We start from the raw sequence: 13,880 nt of genomic DNA, 5'->3' as shown, positions 1-13,880 counted from the left end.
CCGCCGGAGCTCCGTAGTATGGCATCGAGGAGAATGGAGACCAAACCTGTGATAACCTGTCTCAAAACCCTCCTCATCATCTACTCCTTCGTCTTCTGGGTGAGTGGCCAAGCTTGGCTGGTGGTCGGGCCGCCGTCGGTCAGTCCGTACAGTGATGCCCCAAGAAAAGAAGGGGGAGGAAAAAACCCAAACCAAAAATCAAATCTCGGCCCCCTCCTTAAGCAGACAGGTGCAGGCTGCTGGGCCAGGGCTGCAGGATGGGGGCGGGGGGTGCAGGCTTGGGGCTGCTCGGACCTTGGACCCCGCCTGGCGCAGGCTGCAAGGGGCTGCGTGGTGGCGGTGACTGCAGGTTGTCGACCTTTCCAATTTTTTTTTTTTAATGCATTGATTTATTTTTTAAGCTCTCTAGATAGGGTCAGCCTCTAAGGAAAGTTGCCGGTATATTCGTCTATTTTCCTCTCTGAACACCCCTCCCCAACCGCCTTTACCAGTCTGTTCACGATGCTACTTGGAGCAAACCTGTGGCCAGCTGGGAGCGGGTGCCTGAGCTCATGATTTGATCCCAGATTCCCGGTTATTTCCGACCCCGCGGGACCGTGAGAGGGAGGTACCAGGAGCCTAGTGCCTGCCTGGCAGGGCAAGGGAGACCAGAGCCCCGCGAGAGCAATGACAGGGGGTGGGCGCCACTGCCGCGTGAAGACGCACGGAAGGGACAGGGTCTTATATAAATTAGGGGCATGTTTGAGCTTTCTTGGAGACCCTGGAGATGGATCTTACTACCCTTTCCCCACTCTCCTTCACCCTTACATTCTTCATCTGGTCTTTCTGTCATTGCTCGAGCTCAATTCTCAGAGCCCTGGAGGAGAACTCACCGCTACTTGGTGACAGCAATAGCGCCCCAACTCTACTCCCTATCTAACTAGTGCTCTACCGGTCCTTGAAGCTCAATGCAGAAGGGTGACGTCAGCCCTTCAGCCAGAGGCCTCGGGGGGCTGCGTGGTGCACCTCGCGCAGGGATGCGCCTTTCTGCGTGCGTGGGGGTGGGGGAGGGGGCTCAAGGCTTGTGCCTTACCTCATCCTGTTTGGCAATTCGTGGAATCAGTGCGGGATTAACACTGCAGTGATTCACTTGTAGGGGTGGGTGGTACCTAAAGAACATTCCCTGTTATTTCTCTTTCCATGTAAGAGCCTCCCTCTCCCCAAGTTCCCCATTCCCACAGCAAGCCACAGCCACCCTGCAGGAGAATGAATGTATCATTTTGGGTCATTTCAGCTTACAAGGCAGTCATTTTGTAACCTGAGGCTCTGTAGAAAAAGCCAGTCCTGCCTTTGGTTATTTTTCTCCTTGCCACCCCCCCGCAAAAAAAAGATTAGCTCTAATTTTAGTTTGAAACTGGACACAGTGCTCTATGAGGTACCCAGACTCGGCTTGATGGTTAACCATGCTGTTTGTAATGATCAAGGGAGGAGCTGAAATTTATTAAGCATAAAAAGAAATCCCTAATGCTTCCCCCCACTTCCGCGGGCATTTTCTTGTCACTGGCATTGGTGATTCTTCAGGTCAGGGAAACTGTGGACTCTGGGGACCAGGCATACCAAGAGCTCTGTAATGAGATAGGGTAGATTAGCTGGTATATCATACAAGGCAAACGCAAAAACGCACTTTATTTGGACCGAAAACAACACAGGTTGAAATTTTTCAGTAGTGGAATTATGAGATATGTATGGATTATATCTTAGATTTTGCCTGAAAAAAGCGATAATGCATACTGCTTGCTGAAAGTTTCCAGTAGCCATTCCTGGGAACTGGTTTAGGTTTTTGTTCATTTCCTTAAATCTCTCTGTGTTTGGCCCTTTAGTATTCGACTTCCTTTTTGTTTCCAGAGTTAATTATATGGACGATTATTTTTAGCTTCCTGAAAAATAAGGTTTATAGTATATACAAAGGAGTGTTCTTTCAGCATCACTGCAGGCTGGTAAAAGAAGGAATCTTCTAGACTGAGGATTTTCCTATGAGCTCTTCTTGCTTACCTCCCTCCCCCCCATCCCCACTCCCCATCCCGCCCCTCCCCGTGAATCTAAATTAATTAATGACCCCTAATGCATCTTAAATAAGCATTGCATTTTATGTCCTCTGAAGTTCCTTGATGCCTGCATTTAAAATATTTCCTACTTTCAGTGTTTTTATAGTCTTAAATGTTTACCTCCTGGAGCACTTTCAATAGTTTAAAGAGCATTCAATAATCATTTTCTACTTCACAGCCAAAAGAATAGGATCTCTCCAGATGCAAGGGTATTTTAAATAGGACATTTTTGTTAATAAACTGTGGTCCAAATGCCGTGTTTTGCATTGTACTTTAAGTGCTTTTTTTTTTTTTTTTAAATCAGCCGTATGGAGATATAATTCATCCTTTTTAAAGTGTACGATTCACTGGTTTTTAGTATATTCACAGATATGTATAACCATCACACCAGTCAATTTTAGAACATGTTCATTATCTAAAAAAGAAACCCCATACCCTTTAGTTATCATCCTCCCTTTCCCCCCAATTTCTACCTCTCCTTGCCCTAAGCAATCACTAATCTACTCTCTATATAGATTTTCCTATTCTGGGCATTTCGTATAAGTGAAATCATATAGTATGCAGTCTTTTGTGAATGGATTCTTTCACTTTGCATGATATTTTCAAGATTCATCCATGTTCATTCTTTTTTACGACCAAATAATATTCCATTGAATGACTATCACCTTTTGATCATTCATATGTCCACTGATTAACATTTGGGTTGTTTCTACCTTTTGGCTGTTATGAATAATGGTGCTGTGAATATGTCTTCAATTCTCTTTGCTGGGAATTGCTGGGTCATATGTTAATTCTACGTTTAATCATTTGAAGAACTGCCAGACTGTTTTCCAAAGTGACTGTGCCATTTTACATTCCCTCCAGCAGTGTATGAGGATTTTGATTTCTCCAAATCCTTGCCAATATTTGTTATCTGACTTTTTGATTCTAGCCATCCTGGGAGGTATCTCATTGTGGTTTTTGATTTGCATTTCCCTGATGAGTAATAATGTCAAACATCTTTTTATGTGCTTATTGGGTATTTGTATATCTTCTTTGAAGAAATATCTGTTCATATCCTTTGCCCATTTTTAAATTTGAGTTTTTATTATTGAGTTATGTGTCTCATATTTATATATTATTCTTGATTCAAGTCTCTTATCAGATGTATCATTTGCAAATATTTTCTCCTATTCCATGGGTTATCTTTTCACTTTCTTGATGGTGTCCTTTGAAGTACAAAAGTTTTTTTTATAAAGTCCAATTTACCTATTTTTCTTTTGCTATTTGTGGTTTTGGTGACATATCTGGAATTCCTTTGCCAAAAGCAAGATCATGAAGAAAATGCTTTTTATATGAGTGATTTATCAATTCAGCAAATGCAGTAGATGCATTTATCTTTCTCTAGCACCTAGAGCTATATCTGGCACATAGTAGATATTCAAATATCTGTCAAAACTTCTGGGGTTATATTAAGTAATTAAACAAAAAAGATGACCTTGGTGTCATTTTAAGGGAAAGATGAAAACTGTTACGCAGAATTATTTCCTTTGTGTTCTTTGCGAATCGTTTTAATAGGACTACTTCTTTTCTCTTACCACAGTCTAGATTTAAGACTAGAAGATATTTGAGTTTAAAATTATGGTAGACCAGTAGCATTAAGAGGTTGATGTATCTGAGTATATACTAAAGCAGAAGTCTACAGTTATGAGAGATCTTTGTCTTTTCTAGTGTTCTCTTCTGTCTACAATCTCTCTCTTTGAGGTATTCCTCTAAAGCAGTGGTTCTCAACAGTGGACAATTTTGCCCCCCTCCCAACATCGGGCACTACCTGGAGACATTTTTGGTTACAGCTGGGAGTGGGGTGCTATTGGCACCTAGTAAGTAGAGACCACAGATGCTGCTAAACATCCTTTAATGCATAGGATAGCCCTTCACAACAAAAAATTATCTGTCTCAAAATGTCAACAGTGTCTGCAACCTCTGTACAATTGGACTTTACATAGTAAGTCCTATGAATTAAAATAGAGTCTTATGCAAAACTCACTATATTTACTGGTGTTTGGAGCCACCATACCAGACCATGCTAAATACGGTCACAAGTAAGAAGAAAAACATGGTGTACCATAATTCTTTATTTGAAGACAAAAGGTAGGTAGTTTTTATATAGTAGTGTTTAAATGGATAAGATGATTTGTCTTACAGTTAAATAACATTACCATGTAAATGGATCCTTCATTTTTCTTGATTTATATGTTTCGTTTTCAGGTTTCTAGAAGAGGAGGAAAAAACACACCTAGGAGTAAGTTACTCTGTGCTTTAAAGACTAGCAAACAGTGCCTGGCACATGGAGATTTACTCAGGAAGTTTTTATTTAATGAATGAATGAATAAATGAAATTTTATTGACTAATCTTGGGCTCCTTTATTTATTTCTACTCACCTCAGTTGGGTGGCTTTTTAAAACAATGTTATTTCCAGTTTATCTGTGGTGATTTAAATGTGTTCCTGACATTGATGTATGGAAACATGGGATATAAAGACTTGCTTATTCTAATGATAGTTCAATTATTATATTTTTTATGATCAGTTTGCCATTTTAGTTATCTAAAATTTTAATTGGAATTTAATTTGTTAAGCTTGAATAAAAAAGATATGTCTCATCCTAATACAAAACAAAACATTCCTCCTTTGCAACAAATACGTTTTTCAACAACAAACAGTAAAGCTTTGTACATATGCTGCTTACAAGGTAAATTCTGTTTTGATTTATAAGTTTTTAAATGTATTTTAAACACTCATCTGAGTTCTAAGCTAAAATTTAAATGCACCATATCTAAATCTGTTAAGATTGCGAAAAGAAATGTTTTTTTTTGCTTCCTTCCAGTGATGGTTGGATTTGATTTCTTCTTTGGTTACCCAAGGAGATAATTAGCTATCAATAATGCTATCAAATTATCTTATGGTGAAATATGAGTGGTTTTTTTTTTTCATTTTGGGAAACATCACTAATCTTTTTTTGGGGGGAAGATTTTTCTTGGGTTAAATGGCGGGGAAAAATCTTTTTTTTAAATTAAGTTTATTGGAGTAACATTGGTTAATACACTTATATAATTTTCAGGTGTACATTATAATTTGACATCTATACATTCTATTGTGTGATTTGGAAAAATCTTTAAAAGCAGTCCCTAACATCTCACAAAGTGAATTTCGACATATAGTAAAGTTTATACTTATTATTTTACATGTCAATTTAACTCAACAGACATTCATTGAATGTCGTTTACATGCTAGATATTTCGATAGAATGCTTATCGAGTTTTATTAGTTGCTGCTTTAGCAGTTTACCTTCATTGCTAATAATGTATTCTATCACTTCTTGACATTTCAGTGTTGTGTTACATATTGTCCTTCCACTATGGAACATAGAAATTCAGCTCTTCTACCCCTTTCTCCCATACTCAACACTTTCCTACATTGGGACAGACTTCAATGTATTATCATATATATCATTTTGTTTAGAGCAGTAGTAGTTAGTGATTACATTAATGAGACTAGGTAAGCCTGTTCACAGCTGAGTCATGTAGTATGTACATTATGATTGCCTGCACAGCTTGTTTTCCCTGTAGTTAAAACCTTGTTTTTTATCTTTTGCTTGTTAGTTTTCCATGTTCGCCACCAATTTATCTCCATGCTCTTCCCAAGAACTGTGTATCTTCACTTAGCATGATCAAACACTTCATGCATCCTATCAGTTCCTGTTGGAGACATTTCTCCTAGAACATTCTGACCTTCAACCTGGACTAGTGTTCTCGGGGCCTTTGAAACAGCTGACATCATTATAATATCCCTTTGCCATCATCCTTGGGAGTCCTGTCTCTTTTTATGTTGGATCCTCAGTTTCCTAGATGTTCTGTCTTTCTCTTCCTTGGTTTATTCCTTCATTTTGGTGGAGTAAATCTAGTAACTTTCTGGAAAAGGGTGCATGGGATGTTAAATTTATGAGGCCTTGCAAGTGTGAAAAATCTTATTTTGCTCTTGCACTTAATTTGATAGTTTGGCTGAGTATAGAATTCTAGTTTGTAATCATTTACCATCAGAATGTTGCTGTCTCCCTTCACCCACATCCCCAGTCTTCTTGCTTGTGTTACTGTTGAGATATCAAGTGTTATTTCTGATTCTTAAATTCTGATTTTCTTCTTTGAGAGTGTTCAGAAACTCTTGTTCTTAGTGCTCTGAAATTTTGCAATAATAATGTCTTGTATGTTTATTTTCATCTTTCTTTTCCTTTCAATCTGGAAACTCAGGTCCTTTCTTCAGTTTGGGGGAATTTTCTCAAATTGTTTTTTAAACTTCTTTCCAAACTGTTCTCTCTGTGTTTTGATGTTGGACTTCTTAGATCCTCTAATTTTCACAATTGCATTTTTCACTTGTTTTATATGTTGATTTCTACAAGCTCTTTTTTGAGGTCTGAATGTTCCTTTTCTAACACCTCACTCTTGTTTCATAAGCGTAATATCTTTTTTTAAATCCTGATAACAATATTAATGATTTTTAAAAGTTTGATTTTCTGCATAGTTTCTTCCAAACTTCTGTTTTCTGCCATATTACAGACTTACTTCAAATTTCCGACAACCATTTGCTTTCTTGTTCTGTTCATGTTTAAGAGTGGAGCACTAAAAAGCTGATTGGAAGCTCCTAGTATGAAGTGGGACTTTGTTGATTGCAAGTTGGCTGGTTTGGCTGGGCAACTGAGTTTTGGAACCAAGGTCAATATCTTTAGGTCTTTTCCCTTCATCCAGTCAGATTTCCTGCAGAAGAATCTTGCAATCTTCATTCTGGATGAAGAACATTAGACATGGGTGTCTCCACATGCAGCATATAAACCTCCTATTTCAAGTAGAGAATCCACATGTACTGAACTTTTATTCTCCAGGTCAAAGACTATCTGTTTCACCTTTCCTAGAAAATCAATCTCAACCTGTGCTGGAATGCAGGCGAGACCAGAGACAGGAAGTTAGAAGGGATCTAATTGCTTTCCGAAAAGCTTTTACCAGATCTTCCTTATTTTAAGCTACTTTCATCCCTAGTTCAGGATGTGCTTGGAGCTTCCTTTTGGGGGTGCTTGTGTGCAACTATTTTATTCTTGGTTTTTCTTACAGCTGCCATAAGATTTTTTTTCTCAGCTTCTCAAATGTCATTGTGGTTGTCTCTTCTTCCATTCTCTTTGTTATTGTGGGTTAAAAATCCTTTCAGTGTCACTTCATTGGAGTTTTGGGAGAAAGCCAAGGTAAATGGATGTGTTCAATCTATCATCTTTAACTGAAAGTCCTTTATATCTCTATCTCTACATTGCGTGGTACTAATTAAATACATAGTTGATTGTGAGTGATTGAATAGAACATCTAAAATGGCAATAGTTGGGCTATTCTAGTAGATATTGGTATCTACTTTTCAATTTTTAAAAAGCTTTTGGATATCAAAGGGAGTGTTCTAGGCTAGAACAGGCCTACTGAGGCACATCCTCTTTAAGGTCATCTGGTCATCAGGGACTGGAGTTAGATAAATGGGAATGAAGCTCTGAAGATGGCTGCTGCTTTTTTCTGCTCTAATTTTCTTCCCACCATGTGAAGGCCCATGTGTCTTCTGACCTAATTCAGACCTTGCGGGATTAATGTGGAAGCAGCAGAATTCAAAGTACGGTGGAGAGTGAGGCACTTGATTTTAAATGGGTTATTGCTTTGCTGTTTTATTGTTGTTGTTGTTGTTGTTGTTGTTGTTGTTACAACAATGATAACCCTTCATGTTTACAATAGGATGTGTACATTGTAATCTAAAGAGTCTTCTTGTTTAATCAAATTTGCTCTCAATATGCAACATGCAGTTGGGACATGTGCACTACCTTTTATAGCATTTAAGGAACATTAAGTCTTTTCTACTTAGTAGTTGCTCAGAAACTAGCTCAGTTTTTTCTCAAATAGAATGAAATACTTTCTTCAATTTTAATTATAGCTAGAGTTCTTGATTTGACCTTACCATGAGCTATTTTATGATTCATTGACTGTTCAGCATTGTATACTGTTTTAAGTAAGTACCTCAGAAGGTGCTGAGAATTACAAGTCACCTATAACTGCACTTCTTTGTTTAAACATGTTAAAGCCTTGGCACAGGTGACTAATGCACTGCTAAACCAACTTGAAACACATTTTAAAAATATATTCTTATGTTTTTTCCTCCTTTGGTACCATTAGAGCAGCTTCCAGTCTCAGTTATCTCCTCGTGGCAAGCAGATCGTTGGATTATTGCTCTTAACCTTTTTTATTTAGCTATTATCCCCTTGCCGTGACAGAATGCTTTTCATTCATGGCTGAACACTTTTGTCCTCTTTTATATAGGTTCCCAATATTCATCAAGAAAAGAATGTAGGGGAAAAAGATAGCAGAAGGTTTGTGTTTATTTTGTTTTCCTTTTTGCTTATTTTATCAATTGAACATGTAAGCATGTTAAATAGTTTGGTGATGGAATTAAGAATCACAATTCTACTGTGAAAGATTTTCTTTAGAGCGTTCTGTAATTTATCATGGGCTTTTTCATCATCATCTGTTTTAGGAGAAATTGCAGTATTAGAAGATGGAGTTGGTCAGGTGCAGGTACTAGTTGAGCAACCTAGATTAGTGCTTCTCAATCTTGTTTACCCCTCAGGATTGCCTAAAGAGGCCTAAAATATATGCGTAGACTCACATGAAGAGATTCTCATTCAGTTGGTCTGGAGTGGGGTACCAACATTGGTATATTTAAAATAATCTCCTAGGTGATTCAGCTGTTCAAGTAGGATTGAAAACCACTGGTTCAGAGAGAACTCAGTGTATGATAGCAGACCTGGTTAATTTGGAGTCCTCTGGATCTGGAGATAACTAAGGAGTATCTAGCATTGGCCTATTGATTTTTTCTGCTTTGCTCAAAAGTCTGGACTAGGTCTCCAGTGTATTTTAGTAAGCCAAAATGGCCTTGTCACTCTTAGGAGACCTTGAGTTGTTTCTAACTAGAGGTGGGCTCATTCAGAAATACTAAGGGGCTTTTTAAAACACAGATGTTTAATCTCATCTCATGAAGTTTCAATTTTAATTGATCTGGAGAGAGGCCTGAGTGTGTAAATTTTAAAGCTATTCACAAGGCGATTCTAATTCCTGGAAGGTAACTCTATGGCCCATGATGCAGTTATAAATTTTTACCATGTGAATGCTTTTCTGTGAATTGGTCTATGGTACTGCAAAACTAGTTTGAGGAGAAGATTCCACAAGCAAGCTGTAGCCAGTATAGTATTTTTCTTACTCACTGAACTGGCCTCTGGCAAGGGTCTTCAATTAAACTCTTGGAGTTTGAGATAATTTCCACTCCTTAGGGGGAATCTATTTCTGTTCACAATTGCACTGAAAAGTTAAGAAGTGTCTTAGTTAGTCTTATGTCAAAAGATGAGACTACCATCCAATATGTAAAACACAAAGTTGAAATCATTACTTACCAAAGTAAAAGAGAACTGTGCTAGTCAAGCATAGTTTATGAGCGAAGCAGTTGCTGAGTGGGAAGTGTGGTGGTGGTTGGGAGTTGCTTTGGTTAGAGACATGAGTAGTTGGCCTTGGCCTTAGAACCATTGCTCTTTGGGTGAGACTGTTGTTGATGGACTTTGAGAAGTATGTTCACTGCAGTGTGTCTGCTTAATTGGTTGACTTTGAATTGTATGAGAGTGTCATTGTAACTGGTGTCCAGGTGTATGTTCCCTGAAGCAAGTTGAGCTGTCATTGATAATTAGATTGAGGTGAGTTGTCATTGATCCAATAGGTTTAAAAATGGGTTCTGGTGGTTACGACTTGAGTTACCATGATTTGAATAATCAGTGGAGACTATTCTTGCTTCTCCAGTGAAATGAGATTGCTCACACACCTCAATTACCATTCTCCAAACATCATCATGGTGCTGTATCGAATTCCTGGGTCAGTTCATTTTTCTCATCATTCCACAAACACTAATTAGAGTTTATGATTTGCAGGTTGTACCATGACTTCCCAAAAGTAGACCACTTTGGGTTGAAAGGGAACTCAAAGTTTAATAATGAGACTGGGCGGTAAATATTTCTAAATATCCCTTCCTTATCCTTGTCTTATGCTCAATTTCTATTTCTGATGAAGCTTTTGAGGATTTCTTGCTTCTCCCAATTTCTGTTTCATATTCTATACTGTATCACTCACTTGGTTTCTTTTAACTATTGCCTTCTGTTGCAAGGGATTTGAAATTAGAACTGTGTGAAATCTTGGCTTGGACAAGTCATATATTTTCTCTGAGCCCCAATTTCTTCTTCAGAATTGAGAATAACTGTACTTACATACCTCAGTCAAATGCTGAAGGTTAAATGACATTCAAATGCATTGTAAAGTTTGGCACGCATGTTTTGGCAACTTACTGCTTATGGTGTAGAATGTTGCTTTTTCTTAATTTCTTTCACATGGGAGGTACTGTGTCAATATTTATTAAACGTATAAGTTGATCAGAACAATCCCTATCCTGGAAATTAAGGATGATTAACTTTTTGGGTTTTATAGTTTGCAACCAAAGAGAGCTGGTATTCCAGAAGGCTTTGAATGGAAACCAAAAATATAATAAGTTTAGGTTGCTGAATTTAGCCCTGTCATTGGAATAAGGGAATTCCTAGCTAGGATAATGAAATATAGACCTGTCACTTAAAATCAAATGAGGAATTGATGACTTCTCTTATTCTTTTTTAAATAAACTATTAATTTTAGAACAGTTTTAAATTTACAGAAAAATTATAGAGGTAGTAGAGTTCCCATATACCACACAACCAGTTCTGTTGTTAACATCTTACGTTAATATGGTACATTTGTTACAGTTAATGAACTAAGATTGATACATTATTTATATTAACTGAAGTCTGTACTTAATTCAGATTTTCTGAATTTTTATCTAATGTCCCATTCAGACTACCACATTACATTTAGTAATCATGTCTCCTTAGACTTATTTTGGCTGTGACAGTTTCTCAGACTTTCCTTGTTTTTGATGGCTTTGACAGTTTTGAAGAGTACAGATCATGTACTTTGTACAATGTTCCTCAATTGGAATTTATCTGGTGTTTTTTTCTCATTAGATTGGGGTTATGTGTTTTTGAAAGGAAGACCACAGATGTTAAGTGCCATTTTCATCACATCATATGAAGGGTACATACTGTCAATATGACTTACCACTGTTGATATTGATCTTGATCACCTAGCTGAAATAGTTTGTGAAGTTTCTCACTATAAAGTTACTCTTTTATCTCCTTTCCATACTGCACTCTTTGGAAGGAAGTCATTATGCCTAGCTCACAATTAAGGAGTGGAGTTATGCTTCATTTCCTTGAAGGTGGAGTACCTATCATTATTCTTTTTATTAACAGAGATGATTTCCATTCAACAAATGTTAAAACCAACAGTAAATATTTATTCAAGAAAATAGTAAAATACTAAAAAGTTTTGAGTCAGTTGGGAACTGGACAGGAGTTTTTGTTTACCATTATTTATGATTTTGGTATATCTAGTAAATGCAATAAGACAAAAAATAATGTTGGAAAAAAGAGATAAAATTATCTTTTCACAGATGTGATTGTTGTATGCTAAGAAACTCAATGGATTCTAGTTAAAAAAAACTACTAAGAATTCAATAAAGTAGTTGGATACAAGATAAAAATACAAAAATTAATTGCTTTTCATTATTTTAATATAATCCTTGAAAAAGGAGAGGGAGGAAACCATTACAATCCCAGTAGCAATAGACATCATAAATACTTCAGAACAAAGTTAACAAGAAAGGCAAGGCTCCTATATGAAGAAAACTAAAATCTTATCAAGGATAATAAAATTAGACATGAACAGATTCAAAGATGCTGTGTTCTTGAGTGGGGAGATTTAATATCATAAAATATCAGTTTTCTAAAAATTTGTTTAATACAATTCTAAATAGAATTCCAATTAATATGTTGGCTAGGTAGAGGGTCAGGGGAGGGAGGGAGCAACTGGGGGCATCATTTTATGAAGTATATAGATGTCTAACCAATTTACTGTATACTTGAAAATAATTTAAATAAAGAAATTTTAAAAAATACTAAATAGAATTCCAATGAGATTTTTCAAGGAGAGGGGGTGATAGTTGATAAAACCATAATGTTTATGTAGGAGAATAAATGCCTGAGAAATCAAGAGAAATTTGGGGGAAGGAGGAAGTAAGTACCTTAACAGTTATTAGAATATACTACTGTGGCAGACAGACTATAAAATGGCTGTCATGATCCCCACTTCCTGGTATTCATGCACTTGTGTAATCTCCTCCACTTGACTGTTGGGAGGACTTGTGATTTGTTTCTGACTGATAGACTACAACAAAGGTGTTTAAATGTGTGTGAATACATGTACATGATTACTTTAGATAATATTATCTATCTCCCTAAGAGACTTTGTCTCTTGCTGGCTTTGAAGAAGCAAGCTTTCATGTTGTGATCTGCTCTGTGGAGGGGGACATATGGCAAGGAATTGAGGGCAGTTTCTAGATGAAAGCCAGGAAGAAATTGAGATTCTCAGTTTGGTAGCCTGCAACCAACAGAATGATGCCAACAATCAAGTGATCTTGGAAGGAGATCCTTGTCTATAAAGGCCTCAGATGAGACTACAGCTACCTGACACCTTGACTGAAGCTTTGCAAGACCCTGAAACAGAAGTCCCAGTTAAGCTGTGCCCAGACTCCTGACCCCACAGAAACTATGAGATAATAATTTTGTGTTGTTTTAAGCCTTAACATTTGTGGTAATATTGTTATGTTGCAATTCATAAATAATACAACTATAAAGTCACTAATTGATTCAATGTGATGTTGGCTTAGAAATAGACATTGATCAGTGGAACAGTAAATCCAGAAATAAATTCTAGTGTATATTGTTAAACATATGAAAAAGGACATTTCCCTCATTCCAATGAGAGAAAGCTAGGTTTAAATAATACTTATAGCAAATACAGTAAAGTTTCTGGATACAAAATCAATGTTCAAAAATCCATAGCATTCCAATACTCTAATAACGAAGTGTGAGAAAAAGAAGTGGAAAAAAAAATTCCTTTTGCAATTGCAACAAAAAGAATAAAATATCTAGGAATAAATCTAACAAAACATGTAAAGGGCCTATATAAAGAAAACTATAAGACACTATTAAAAGAAATGGAAGAAAATACAAAGAAATGGAAAGATATTCCATGTTCTTGGATTGGAAGAATCAACATAGTTAAAATGACCTTATTACCTAAAGCATTGTACATATTTAATTCAATCCCCATCAAAATCCCATCAGCATTTTTTAAAGAAACAGAACAAAAACCATCAGACTTGAATAGAAGCAGAAAAGACCCTGAATTGCCAAACCATCCTGAGAAAAAAGAATGAGGATGGAGGTATCACTCTGCTTGACTTCAAATTATACTACAAAGTGACAATAATCAAAACGGCATGATATTGGCAGAAAAACAGATACACAGACCAGTGGAGCAGAATTGAGAGCCCAGAAATCATCCCCCATATATATAAACAAATGATTTTTGACCAAAGAGCCAAAAACATACAGTGGAAAAAAAAAAACCTCTTCAATAAATGGTGCTGGGAAAATTGGAAGGCCGCCTGCAAAAGAATGAAACTAGAATTTTGTCTATCACCACACACCAAAATTAACTCAAAATGGATTAAGGACCTGGATATAAGACCTGAAACAACAAAATGCATAGAAGAC

General features: G+C 36.8%; 1 protein-coding gene across 1 annotated transcript in view; it reads left to right on the top strand.

Annotated features, from left to right (window-relative positions):
- The first annotated feature begins 6 nt into the window (after nt 1–6).
- TSPAN7 (tetraspanin 7) overlaps nt 7–13,880 on the top strand; it is a 125,497-nt gene continuing 111,623 nt past the window's right edge. The window contains exon 1 of the mRNA XM_006918258.2: nt 7–99. Within this exon, the coding sequence (XP_006918320.2) occupies nt 19–99 (81 nt within the window). The 5' untranslated portion in view covers nt 7–18. The remainder of the gene's footprint in view (nt 100–13,880) is intronic.

The sequence above is a fragment of the Pteropus alecto genome, unplaced genomic scaffold (assembly GCF_000325575.1).
Source record: "Pteropus alecto unplaced genomic scaffold, ASM32557v1 scaffold28, whole genome shotgun sequence".
Classification (NCBI taxonomy): domain Eukaryota; kingdom Metazoa; phylum Chordata; class Mammalia; order Chiroptera; family Pteropodidae; genus Pteropus; species Pteropus alecto.
The sequence above is the reverse complement of the archived record's forward strand: the minus strand, read 5'-3'. Positions and strand labels throughout refer to the sequence as shown.